A 14,274-nucleotide genomic window follows, 5' to 3' on the forward strand; every position below is an offset into this window, starting at 1 on the left:
TAACAGGATCTCGAGCCTCAGAGGACATGGAGGTGTCGGCTGCTCCGGCTCCGATAGAGGAGCGTGAGTGCAACCCGTAGCTTTTTAATATTACATCGCATTCACGTAATGCAAAAAGACAGCAGCAATAACACGCAATATACGGTCGCTCTCTTGTAACTCTCTTTCTTTTCACAACCTGGTGGAACAGTTCCTATGTGCCGACCGACACCTGTGTACTGCCCAGCGCCACCTGGCTGGTATGGTGAGTAATGCAACAATGAGCTTTGCATACTGTAAAACACACTTCAGGTGTCCTTTAATGCCATGAAATTCACTTCAACTTTTTACCCTTCAGTGCATCATATAGTTACAAGTAGCCCATTACCACCATCGGCTATTCCAGGTAAACTATTTTAATGCATTTATTCAGATCATTGACATTTGTTATTGCTTTGAATTAAATTATGGCAAAAAAATAAGACATTTTATTAAGAATGTATACATAAGTTTTAACAAAACAGGTTTCATTGTGTGTGTGTGTGTGGTTTTTTTTTTTTCTCAGAATCAGAAGTTCCGATTTTAACAACTCACCAAGCACCCACTGTACCGAAAGGTGTTTATCACTAAATATATTTGATATTTAATATTATATGACAACGGTTTACCATTTTTTAAACGAAACCTGATGTTTGCTTTGCTTACGAACCAGAAGCTGCTAAGGCGAAGCCAAAACGAGTCACTAAGAACAAAGGTACGCTAATAATCTTGAGTTTGTGCCAGGAGTAATAACGCATTATATTTTTGTAGTTATTTTAACAGACCCGAAGCTAGTAATAACCTTTGACCTCTAATTTCAGAACCGGCTGCGCCTAAAGAAAAAGCCAAACCAGCTCCTGAGCAAAAGGGTGAGATACGAAATGCGAGAGGCGATACTAATTATTGGAGAAGATGCTTTACTCTGTGTTTGTTTATGTGTATTTTGTACGGATTTATATTTCATTTTGCACATTTGTACGGTGCGTGTTCAAGAGCCCACAGTAACTAAAGCCAAAGTAAAAGCTCCAGTGGCGAAGAAAGGTAAGGATAATAGAAAAACGATGGCTAAATTTTAATTTAAATAGAACCATTTTCATACTAAATAAATCATTCTTTTATGATTTAGAGCCAACAGCTGTGAAGAGGTCTAAAAGGACAGGTAATTATGGAACTGACTTTGCAGTAGTTTTATATTAATGAGCAGTAGCTTATTATTTTCTATTTCACAGAGCGTGCGACCACTAAAGAGAAGCCAAAACCCACCTCTACTAAGAAAGGTACGTTTTGCTGTAGCGTATCATGTAGAATTGATTATATACACATTATACAACCTTTGTTTATTCCGTCACAAATTCTCCTGAGGTTACCTGTGGAATAAAGTGATACGGATGCTTCGTAAAAAAAACAATCAGAGAATGAATAGAATTGTCAAGAACTGACGAGATGTTTGTTTTTAATTTGCTTTTATTTTAAATCCTTAAAACGAATGAAGCACCAATAATTTGTTATTTTTTCCTCACTAGAGCCAGCAGTAGCAAAGAAGGCAAAAGTAACAACAACCTCACCTAAAGGTAACCTACTGCGCATATATTTATCGTGCATAGGTATATTAATGTGCATTATAAGTGTATTTCTTATCATACTCAAAATCTTAAAAGTTACGAAAGGAAGAAGTCTTAATCCTTGTATCATTAGTTCCTTAATACTCACACAAAAGGGCTTCAGCTGTATCTATAACTATCTGTAACTATAAATATTTCACACTGGATGATATATGTTTTAAATGCCTGATAGGCACCCCTTGGCAATGCTATAATATGTTCTTCCTTGCTGGGGTTTTTTTTTAAGCTTGCCGGTAAATGTAGTGATTTCTGCTTCACTGTACTTTTGAATCAGTTGCTTATGACAGCTTCTAGATTCGTGTGACTCGAATATGATTTGCATGCTTTTCTCCACATATCATTTTGTTTATTTGCATCTATACATCAAGTGAAATCCAGTCTTATGAAACCCTGTTTATTGATAAATATTACTTATGATTAGTTCCTAGTTTATTAAATAACTCTGTACTGTTTTTTGGGTCACTGCTTTGTAAGAGGAAAAAGCTGTAAAGGAAGTGAAGCCCAAAGCAGAGGGTAGGTACACTTTAAAGTATGTTTGCAATTAAAGTTTCACCATTGCTCAAATGTAAGCCACAACCCACTATTACACTCAACTTATCTGACACCATAAAAAAGTAATATATAATTAAAGAAATATAAAATAAAAACATTCTATATTGTTTAAAAATTGACAATTGTGATTAATCGCATCCAAAAGTTTTTGTGTGCATAATAAACACCGTACACACACATATAATATGCATACACAAATACACACATATACAGTATATATATATACATATATATATATATATATATATATATATATATATATATATATATATATATATGTATGTGTGTGTGTGTGTGTGTGTGTGTGTGTGTGTGTACATTTAATATGCAAACATATACATACATATACATATATACATAATAAATATAAACTGTACACACACACATATTATGTAAAAAAAACATTTATTTTGGATGCAATTATTTGCCAGCACTATTAAAATATATTATATTTTTGAATCTCGTCTTTAAAAAGGAGGGTAAAATGATCAAAAACAGTAATAAAAGCATAAATGTGCTCAAGAGCATTTGTCGTACTGGATTTTCCGATAATCCTCCAAGCAACAGCTACATTTGAATAATGATTTTGTCCATCTTGAGTGATAGGTCGTTGCATTTTAGATTGCTAATGGACTGTGTATAATTACTGCATGCAATACTTATTTGACTTCTTGACAGAAAGCCAGTATACAATATTTATACGCTTTTAACCTCTTTAGTCCATTGACATCTTCAAAAGGCTAACACATCAGATACTGCAATAGCTAGCAATTCCTGTTCAGTTTAATCAAAAAGAGTGACTGAAAGTAGGTTAAGTAGTGTTCTTCAAAATATGCATGCTGTATCATAATGTATGTAGCACCAAGCTAATATGTTTGATTATGTTCGATCATTAGTGAAGAAAAAGGCCACATCAACACCGAAAGCCAAACAAGCTATTAAAGAAGAAGCTATGGGTAAGATATAATGATTATTTTAACAGTACATATAAAAAGCCTGATAGATATCTCTATCTTTTAATAAAAGAGATTTCCGTCACTAACAAGCCTAAAACTAGATCTAAAGCTTCTGAATTTTATTCTTGACAACTCACAGCACAAAATAGTTTTTATATGAATTTGGTACATGGTACATGTTCTCTTCGTTTTTTGCAAAAATACAATCAAATAACTGCAGGGATGATTGCAAGGTGCATCAAGCTAAATAAAATAAATAATAAAATCTCACTAGACTTGAGTTGGCAGAGGAAAATTGGATCTGTCAAGTTATATAACTTCAGATGAAGTCATGTCAGAATTTCTCTATTTTTATGACACCAGCTTTCATGTTCTGCTTCATGACTATGTAATCACATAACTGAGCAAGTGCCCCTGACACCTAAAGAAAGGAAATAATTCTGATTTTGAACTTGATTAAAAGACTTAGCGTGGATACTTGAGGTGCAATTATGAAGGTGTCAAATTTACATATTGTGTAAAGATTGAAAGAAAATATGACAAGCACTATTTTCCTTTACCTCCAGGAACACAGGGTCCAGATGAGAAGAAAATGGCAGAAGAAACCAAAGGTATGAAGCAGTCGATACCTCTATTTTAAAATCTAGTGTGCTGGCAATTTAGACATCATTTCAAAGGGGTAAGTCATTCAAAAAAAAATATTTACCCTCGTGTCATCTGAGTTGGATTTTGTTTTCGTAATGATTTTATAAAAATCAATAAATTTAGTTGTCAAATGATTATTCATGATTAATAATGATCATTTTTGTTTAAACAATATATTTGTGTGTGCTGTATTATATATATATATATATACACACACACACACACACATACATACATATACATACACAACAGCTTTTGTACATTTATTTCTGAGCATGCACACTATATATATATATATATATATATATATATATATATATATATATATATATATAAAAATCTGTATGTGAATGTGATTATGATTATTTGCAATTGTTTTATTTTATTTTATTCTATATTTGTATGCCTTTATTTCTAGAGATAAAGGTATCTCTACATACTGAGTAGATATTTATTAAAATTCTGTGCTTATTTTACAAAGCAATGCAAAATGTTTAGGCCTAAATTTAAGATTTATGAATTAGAATTGCTCACCCATCTGGATTACACAGCTGACTATTACTTATCAACGAACAGTCTATGTAGCGCGGTGAAATACACAAAGCGATGCCAGAATATTGCGTTAATACAAAGAAATACTGACAAAAATATTTATTTTTATTTTTTTTATTTTTATTTTTTTTTAGAAGTATGGCAATGTTAGCTTTGCAATGTGTTAACTCTGTTGGAATCAGTTTATTAGTCACTTCCATGTAGAGCACCGTGTGTTGCTCCGCATTTCACGTCAGTCACAGAATTCGGCCTAATAAGATCTCAGCGAGACGTCTCTCTATAGGTTCTGGAACAGAGTCCCCCGTTCTGCCATCAATCTCAGGTTGATCATTGCTAACCAAAATTCTGTCTGTAATTTTCTGTTTTCAGAGAAAGCAGCTGAGGCACCAGCACCAGCAAGTAAGTTCAGATGCTTTCTGACACCCGTTACGTGTGGAAGAGTATGGAGTGAAGCTGCTTTTTGACTTTAAATGTAGCCTGTTTGCTTGATATACAGTAATGCTGTATCTAATCATGCAGAAGTCATAAGCAATAATCAGATGCGTGCATTTAAGCAGTTAGAAACATCTGCATTGCGAAGCTTTCATAGTGATCATGCGTACCTGCATATTGTAGAACCTGGGAGAACTTCAGAAACTTCCAGGCGACTCTGAGGTACAATTCCCTATTCACCGGATGTATTAACTTCACCGTTTCAATAACTGAGCCGCAATAATTCACTGGAAATCAAATGAAGCACATTGTTATTATTCAAGGTTCCCACTTAAACTGGAGCGATTAAACTATTTTTAAACAGCATTAGTGAAATTGTAAATTAAATGCAGCTATTAATACACTAATGCTGCTGGCTGGTTGGCCCTGTGTGAATGTCACGCTTCCACTGTAATGCCTGTCTACTTTTTTAACAACACAAATTTGTGCACTTTAGTGAGTATTTTCTGTGAAAACCGGGTCTTATACACAAAGCACTTGCGGTCTAATTTAACAAGGCACTATTCAGTGCAAAACCTAAGCGTGTGCGTCTTATTTTTCAGTAGTATCCTTAAGAGAAGATACAATTCCTTAAGATGTAAAGTTACTGTATATAAGAGCTCACTAAATATTGCAATAAACATTGTTTTAAATAATTTTTGATGCACAAAATTCCAAGGCCGAATTCCAACTTAAAAATGATCTGCTGCATTAACTCATACTTTATAAGCAAGTAAAAAACTTCAAGGTTTTAAAATCATGAACAAAGTTTGAAATCGTAAACAAAGCATTCAAATATTCATACTTTTTGGCTGTATAAATATCAGCACCAAAATATCTGCACATTATGCCTAATTGTAGGCCTCTGAATAAAATGGATGTATTCTTTATGTATTTGTATACAAGCTTAATTTTCTCCTATATTGTGGCAGATGAACCATGAAAGCCTAATGTGCCATGAAACCATATATGATACTTATGAAATCAAATTTATGATTATGAAAATATATTAATATGGCCATGTTGTCTGGCACAGTTCACTCTGAATTTCCTCTTTAGTTTCTATCTGCATGTAATGTATCATGCAACAGTAACTTGCTTTGATCAGGACAGGTTTTTTTTTAAATGCTTACACTTACTCTTCAGATGACAATTCCTTACTGCTGTAGTTCACCAAGAAATTCTCTTTAATATAAAAACGTGTTTCTCCTTGTAAGCTGAAGGGTATGAAATGTCCCCAAGGTCTCAAGTGAATTTATTCGCAAGCCTGATTTTCATCCATTTAAAGTAACTTTTGAAGGTTGCTGTCATTGCTTTAAAATTCAAGTCTCGGTCTCGGTCTCAGTGGGTATTTGCAGACATTGTGGTCTGCTGCATGGACAAAAAGAACTGAGCTTTGTCATGTCACCTCATAACAACTCTGATAACTAAATGTCACATTAAAAGATATTCTATACTAAACCTAGTTATTTAAAGATTTGCTTCTGCAGTACTTTATATATATCGAAATGAGTATTTTTTTTCCTCTCTCTTTATTTCAATCAGAAGACCTGAAAGTGGAGGAAAACGTCACAGAAGGCAAAAAGCCAGGTAATATTTATCTAGTTCTGCTTTGCTTGTCAACACCAAACGTTGTTTTATAGTAGTTCTGGTTACTGAAATCCTGTTACAGAATTATAAACACTGTACATCATGTTATAATGCAATTTTGCATAGCATGTAACCTGTTGCCGGGCAAACCTAAAGCACAGCGTTTGATGCAATATTAATTTTGTGATCTATTTAGTCAATCTTTAACACAATAATAAATATTTTATTTGTAATATTAGTTTTTAATTAGAGAAATACAGGACCAAAATCAAACTAAACACATTTTTGATATTAGAATAAATATTTATACTTTATATAAATGAGACACTATATTAAGCATTTTTTTTTTGCATATACATGTGTGTGCAAAATATATTCTTATATAAAAATGTATTGTTTTAATTATAATAAATATACAAAATTATTTTTTTAATATTACAGTTTTTAATTTATTTTAAATAATTTTTGAATTATTTTACATTACAATAAATGGCTTAATATTTTATTTTATTTTAACTTAAACCTCAAAACTGAGCAGTCATTCGTTCTTTGTATTCCAGGCAAGATACCGTACTTTCAGTGCGTTTTAATGAGTTCAAAATCCAGCCAATATCCACTGCGGCCCATGTCCCCTGCTATGAGTCCAGCTATTAACCCCACCATGATGAGAGCCATGATGGAGCAGAGGGCTGCATTACTGCAGCAGAAAGCCCGTGCAGCTGGCCAGTAACTGGACGACAGACCCCGTCCGGCCCCGGCAGGTGCAACTGCTAATGAACTGCTGTAAAAACACAAGTGCTGCTGGGCTCTGAGGAGCCACCCTCCTAAACCATCCATAACCTTAACAAATAACGAGTGGAGGTCCCTGGTTTCTCAGCTGACGTTCTCCATTCGTTCATAATCATTTCTGAATTCGACCAGTTTCACAATTTTGACAGAAAAGGCATATATAAATTATAAATGTACATTTTGAAATATTTAACGCATAAACACCTTCCAAAGAAATGTTGTGTTACCGGGTAGATTTACTTTTCTATTTATTTGAGATCTTAAATCATCTGTTTACATTTTTTTGCAGGGAAGATTCTCTCTCTCTTTTTTTTTCTTATTGTACATACTCAACGGTGAAGCAAATTTAAAACTGGTTAAATAATTTAAGTGTTGCTCTAAATATTCAGATATTTATTTTTCTATGTCAGAGTATATGATCCCATTACGGAAAGAAATCTAACAGCGCACACTCACTTAGGGCCTTATCTTTTGGCCCAGGCCATTTCCTTTGACTCACTGCTAATACGATTATGTCTAGTGTGTCTGGGTTCTAGCAGGGTTTGCGATCTCTCTGCATTTGTATGCATGGCCATTAGAAAACAGGAGGACGCCATTTGGACAGAATCCGATTTCTATCTTAACCAATGAAAAGAGCTTACATGCTTATAGAATCGAAAGAGACGTTAAGAAATGAAGGCACACAAAAGCCTATGGGCTCTAAATGACGAAAGGCTTGCGTTTTACTTGACTGAGACTTTTCTTGAGCATCTCTTTAGTTAATTGAAACCCCTTATTGGAGGTTATTAGATTTATGGTAGTGAATTGAATTGCGTATGGATATGTGAAATCTAATTTTTTCGAATAGCAGTTGTGCTACTTTTGTAACGTATACAGTAAATACAGTGTTTGTCCATAGTTTTCTCTGCTTTCCTAGGTCAGCGGTCTTCAGCCTTTTTCAAAGCAAACCCTTTGCTGATACACACATTAGCTGCAGTTTAGGCCTGGCCTAAATATGACAAAAATAGCACCATAGCCCTGTGTCTTGGAAGGGGAAAAAAATTAATAAAATAAATCTTAATATTACTGAATTGATGATGCCAAGTTGATTTTCCTTAGGATTTTTTTTTTTTCAGATTTAATGTATTTATCACACTATTTGGGTGTAGTAAAACACCAATGGTTGAAAACATTTGGTCATGCTTGCATTTTCTCCTGTTACTGGCCATAATTTTAAACCTAAAATGAAAATTAGGCATGAAATAGAATTCATATATGTAAAAACTGAGAAATGAATAAATCTGCAAACTGGAATCATGTCTTTGTTGCAGCTTATTACAAGACTTAAAGACTTATTTCCCCTACTAATGGTTGTTGAAAGCCAACATGCTATGAAAATCATCATATCATAAAAAAATAATTTTAAATATATAATTTGGAACGGGCAATAGTTTATTAACACCCCAAAATTAGATTTCATTTAGCAAATATGATGCAAGACAATGTAATATAATGCTCTTAAAAATTATTTATAATCATTATTTATATACGGAGTAATTTTCTTGTACAATATTTTAAATTTGCATATTTAATACAAATATATAATATAATGTGAGTGGTGATATTGTTTACCGCATTTTAATGTTTCACAAAAAAAAGCAAAAAAAAAAAGCTTGGCATTAAAAATAATTGGCAGACCCTTTCCAGTCCCATTGTTGAAGACCCCTGTCCTAGGCAGCCATCAAACTCTGTCTATTTACTGTAAAATACAATCATAGAATAAACAAGATGTATGTGTGTAATATTTGACTTTACTTCGACCAACAGTGATTTTCAAGACGGTCACTGTCCATTCTTGTTCCTGTAACATATTGCACCGTTCAGTGCAAATATTACGGGTATGGCGATTTGAACCAGAAATGCTTTGTCTTATTCAAGAACGCCCTGATCCTTATTTTCAGTACCTTAAGGATCAGTATGACCTAACGCAGGTCCTTGAATGTATTCTCATAATCCACTGCAGTGGAAAAAATTCAAAATGACAAGAAACGAGAGCGAACAGCCGGCCGCATTTGAGCGCTGCTGTGCATACGGGCTACAGATGGTTATAGAAAGACTGTATAATGTTTATACTGTAGTGACTGCAGCAGAAGGCCGTTTCTCTTTAATCAGGACATAGTGAGACAGTTAGCTGTAACTGCTTGACTTTGAACAGAGAAGTAGGCCAGAGAAATAATCTCACTTTGAAGTTACAACATGCGGCTTCCTTCACAAGAGCGCAGAGGACGTCAGCTGTACTGTGGATATTCCTGAAACATATGCGTGAATGAACAATTCGAATATCAATGGCGCTGTCTGAAACGTGCATAAAACAGACATAATGTTTGTCTGACTTTGAGAAAAAAAAAATCACTGTCAGTTTACAGCGAGAATGCGATGTTTACGAGGTGGAACCTCAACTGTTGATTCTCAGAAGGCTTTTGCGCACTATAGATGTATAAAATTCATGTTTAGGGCTTAAAAATTGTGCTAAGAGGTGATAGAGGTTATTGCTACCTGGTCTCGTGGCGTAAATGTACCCGGGTGCGCTTTTTAGCGAGACACGAAATACGCACCAATAAGTGCGCGTCACTGCGGTTTCCAAAAGAAACGAACACTAGAGACAGAGAAACTCTGACACTTTTTATTCCTTTTCACTCAAAATGACCATTTTGATTATTGAAGCGTGACTTCACAACGATATACAAATCTGCACAAAAGGCAGTTGAAATGGCTCGATTGCATCAACAAATGCCTTTCGATGTCAGTTTTGCATTTGTTGACACTATGGGGTTGGTGTAGGGCGCATTTAGAGCATTAGCTTTTAGCGACAGTCCTTAGATATTTAAAGTAATAAAACACAGCATTGTGTAACTATAGCAACCTGATAAAAATGTGGCAGGGTTCACATATTGGATCTGTGTTTCATAATTTCTCTCTGAAACTGCGGTGAAACAGCGTTGCGCAAAAAGTGCACAGAGGTACGTATTTTAATGAGACCAGGGTGGATTGTTCTTACAGTTGTTTTTGTTTATTTTGAATGTGTTCGGTATTCGCATTACCCCTATGAACACAGAAAATGTTGGTTTCCGATGTGCTAAATTAGCTTGTAACACTGAATTTCAATAGAGGCTGCTAAAAGACCTAGAACTTGTCACCCTTTTAAAGCTTTAACAGCCTTGTTAGAGCTTGTTGTAAGTTTAGCTTATATAAAAAAAAAATATTTTTTTCTTTCACAAAGTTGACAATTGGTTTGATTTAGCAGTTTAATGTCTGATTGTGCAATAATTTGTCATCACATCACAAAGACCTAATTCGCAGTTTTAAATATGTCAAACTGTCATGTTCTTATGAATGTTGAATAAGATCTGTCAGTAGAACCAAACGGCATCCTTACTAGTGTTGATGTTTTTTTTCTTTTATTCACATCTTGTTGGATTTTTATCTTGGAGTGGGCAAAATTCTGGTAATAAAGTAATCGCTTTGTGCAAACTCGTCTGTGACAGTTACTTATTCATGTGGGTGAAAAATGAATATTTTATTTGCATAAATAATATGTGCCAAAAGCCAAATCTGTGAAAGCAATTATAAATAAAAGATAAAGAAAAAGCTCTGTGTATAATTTAGTCTTTCGAGGTTTTGTTATGAATGAAACATCAAGTGTTTTTTCTTTACAAAAATGTCTTGTAGCCAGTTTAATTTGTTTGATTTAAACAGAATTGAACAGAAATATATATATATATATATATATATATATATATATATATATATATATATATATATATATATATATATATATATATATATTTCTGTTCAATTCTGTTTCATGCTGTCACATGAATAATCACATTATGTGTGTGTACTTTGTATATTTATTATGCGTATATGAACACACATACATAAAGAATACATTTACATTTATATAATTTATCTATTAGAAATGTATGTATTACATAAACCTTTATTTTTCTTTTATCATTTGACATGATTTTTATATATATATATATATATATATATATATATATATATATATATATATATATATATTTATTTGTATTTACATATATATAATCATATTAAAAATTGTACTGTGTATTTATGATTAATATGATTAATTCTCAACTTAATATGCTATATGCATTGCAGAAATAGCAAGAGTAGTAGAATTCAGACAGCTTAGCAAATCTAGTACGCCTATTCTAAATATCTTTTTTTCACCATAGCCAGTTTTATATTCTTTAAAATTCTTTAAAACTGTTTGTTAAAGCGCATCTACATTACACAACTGTTAATAAACATCTTGAACACACGTCACGACAGCAAACTTTCTCCCATTTCTTATGAGATTACATGGCTGCAGTCTGGACACCGCTGGTAGGGCCATTCATATTTTTAATTGAATCTAATCTGCTCAGGAGAAGCTGGTGAATAAATTCTGACTGTGCTGCTGTAATTCCCTCTAGTCTGCCCTCTTCAAACCCACATCTGTTGAGAGCCACATAAAACGGGTCCACTATTTTAAGCCAAATTCTCCATGGCTGCCTGGCTATAAAAAAATACAGGATCTAAGCCAAGGTTCTGGATTCTGGGCCTCAGTCTGGATAAGTAGTGTGGCTCAAGCAGGTCACATCAGCTGATGAGTGAAGATATCTGGGTCAGCCAGATAAATACATGACCGCAAAGGGCTCAGAGCAGCTCTATATAAATAATTCAGAAAGGGGAATTTTTTTCCCTAGTAGTATATGGAGTATAGACACATGTACGTCTGCAAATCTCCCTTCAAATAATAAAGAAAAAAAACATTTTGTGGAATATTATTGCAACATAAACTAACTTAGTTAAAATATTAACTGATTTTTTTTCCTGTGGTGTCAAAGCTAAATTTTCAGCAGAAATTAAGAGTGACATAATCCTTCAGATCAGAATTATATTTAATTATTTCAGAAACCTTGATGTAAAAAATCTCCACTGTCACTTTTGGTCAATTAAATGGTCTTGGTTAAATAAAATTATTAATTAAAGTATAAATTTATTTCAGTGGTAATAATATAATTACATTAATTCTGAAGACAATACGTTACATATATACACAACTAATATATATATACATATATATAATTAGTTGTGTGTATTATATATGTAGTTGCATACATATATGTACTACTAATACATTATAATTTTACATTACTAATAAAAACTATTATAATTTTACATATTTTATATATATATATATCTATATATATATATATATATATATATATATATATATATATATATATATATATATATATATATATATATATATATATATATATATATATATATATATATATATATATATATATATATATATATATATATATATATATATATATATATATATATATATATATATATCTATATATATATATATATATATATATATATATATCTATATATATATATATATATATATATATATATATATATATATATATATATATATATATATATATATATATATATATATATATATATTAGAATTTACATTCTCATTGCAACATATCAGGTTCAGTTACTGTGTCATCCATCACGGTTGTATTGCATGAAGGTCCATGATTCACAAACTCCCTGCCGCTCCATAAAAGCAAGCAGTGTTCCACTATCATCAGCGGTGAAGGTTCCTCAGGGCAGGATCAGTGCTTCATCTCCATTTAAAACAGCCCGGTTTAGACGAGGCCAAACTCTCCAATATGGAAACTGCTGTCTCGAGAAGACAGTGTGACTGTGAATCTCGTATTAGCGCTGGCATCCCACGGTCTCGGTAGACAATAAAAGCCCTGGAGATAAATAGGTCTGCACATCAGGAGCGACTTCTTGCGAGTTCGTGGAAATAAAGAGGCGACGCACGCAGAGCGGAACAGGAAGCGCCGTTATGGTCAGCGCTCTTAAATATGACGAATGCGTTTTAATTAGACCCTCCGCCGCAGTGTATTACACGTGCGCGGCCATCGGAGAGTCGCGGCCTGATTGTGTGAGCTGTTACGATGACACCCTCGCTAAATAATGCAGGAGGCCAGTGGTTTTGTGCTGCGTTTGTACTCGAGGGCTCAGGGTGTGTCCACGGCAGACTCAGCAGATGCTCTCGAGTGGGCGGCGCAGAATGAGATCAGGACAACCGGAAGATTTTGGCAGCGCTTTTGTGCGCTCTCAGCAAACAAACTGTCCCTTCAGAGTGTTAGCGACGACAGTAAACTTATTAGCTGCAGACATAAGCTAGAAAGGCTTTAAAAACTGTACGAGCCTCTGCCAAAACCTTGTTTACATGTCATGTGTGTGGTTTTAATAACTCCAATCATGCTGTTTGGTATGTCACCTATTTAAGCTATTGGGTCGTGATTTAATTGGGAAGAGATTTAATGCTGAAATATTTGTTATACAAGTATATATTTACGCTAGCCTTCAAATGTTTGCGGTCAGTAAGATTTAACACAAAGTCTTAAATGCTTTGCATTTCTTTTTATATTTTTTAATAAAGTAAAACAGTAGGCTAATCATGTGATATATATATATATATATATATATATATATATATATATATATATATATATATATATATATATATATATATATATAAACCAACTTTTTAAAATAATTTACATGCATGTAGCATGAAGTATGTATTATTATGTAGTAAGTTGTTTTGTGACTTTGGAGCCCCCGACATGTCACTGCCGTAAACAGGCTACACCGTTGTCGTAACTGTGCACCTGCATTTGTCGCTGCCGTAAAGCGATGCTCTATTTTCGCGGAATTTCGTATCGGTTTACCAAAGTTACACGCTCTTGAACAGTTGTTATGGAAAGTAAAAAAAAGAGAAGCCATTCGCCGTGTTGGACAGTGTCATTACGTACATGGGCGCACATTTCATTTAACAGTAGGGGGAGACAATAAACACAAATAATACAGTCAAATTGTAATGTTTTTTTTTTCCAACTGAATGAAAGGTGTGCACCTTTTTCTGGCCAAAAGGGGTCTCAAATCCGAAAAATGTAGTGTCTAGATTTCACTTAATGCCTGAC

The 14,274-nt window shown here is 33.4% G+C and overlaps 1 protein-coding gene across 1 annotated transcript in view; it reads left to right on the forward strand.

The window, feature by feature from the left end:
• Window positions 1-10,822, forward strand: part of trdn (triadin) — a 38,041-nt gene extending 27,219 nt beyond the window's left edge. Inside the window, 16 exon segments of the mRNA XM_043219422.1 lie at window positions 7-63; window positions 191-244; window positions 338-385; window positions 545-595; window positions 692-733; window positions 840-887; window positions 1,012-1,059; window positions 1,145-1,177; window positions 1,248-1,295; window positions 1,542-1,589; window positions 2,115-2,153; window positions 3,089-3,148; window positions 3,715-3,759; window positions 4,715-4,744; window positions 6,362-6,406; window positions 6,967-10,822. Coding sequence (XP_043075357.1) covers window positions 7-63; window positions 191-244; window positions 338-385; window positions 545-595; window positions 692-733; window positions 840-887; window positions 1,012-1,059; window positions 1,145-1,177; window positions 1,248-1,295; window positions 1,542-1,589; window positions 2,115-2,153; window positions 3,089-3,148; window positions 3,715-3,759; window positions 4,715-4,744; window positions 6,362-6,406; window positions 6,967-7,136 — 866 coding nt within the window. The 3' untranslated portion in view covers window positions 7,137-10,822.
• Window positions 10,823-14,274: the final 3,452 nt, after the last annotated feature.

This window comes from Puntigrus tetrazona, chromosome 20, assembly GCF_018831695.1.
Source record: "Puntigrus tetrazona isolate hp1 chromosome 20, ASM1883169v1, whole genome shotgun sequence".
Taxonomy (NCBI): Eukaryota; Metazoa; Chordata; class Actinopteri; order Cypriniformes; family Cyprinidae; genus Puntigrus; species Puntigrus tetrazona.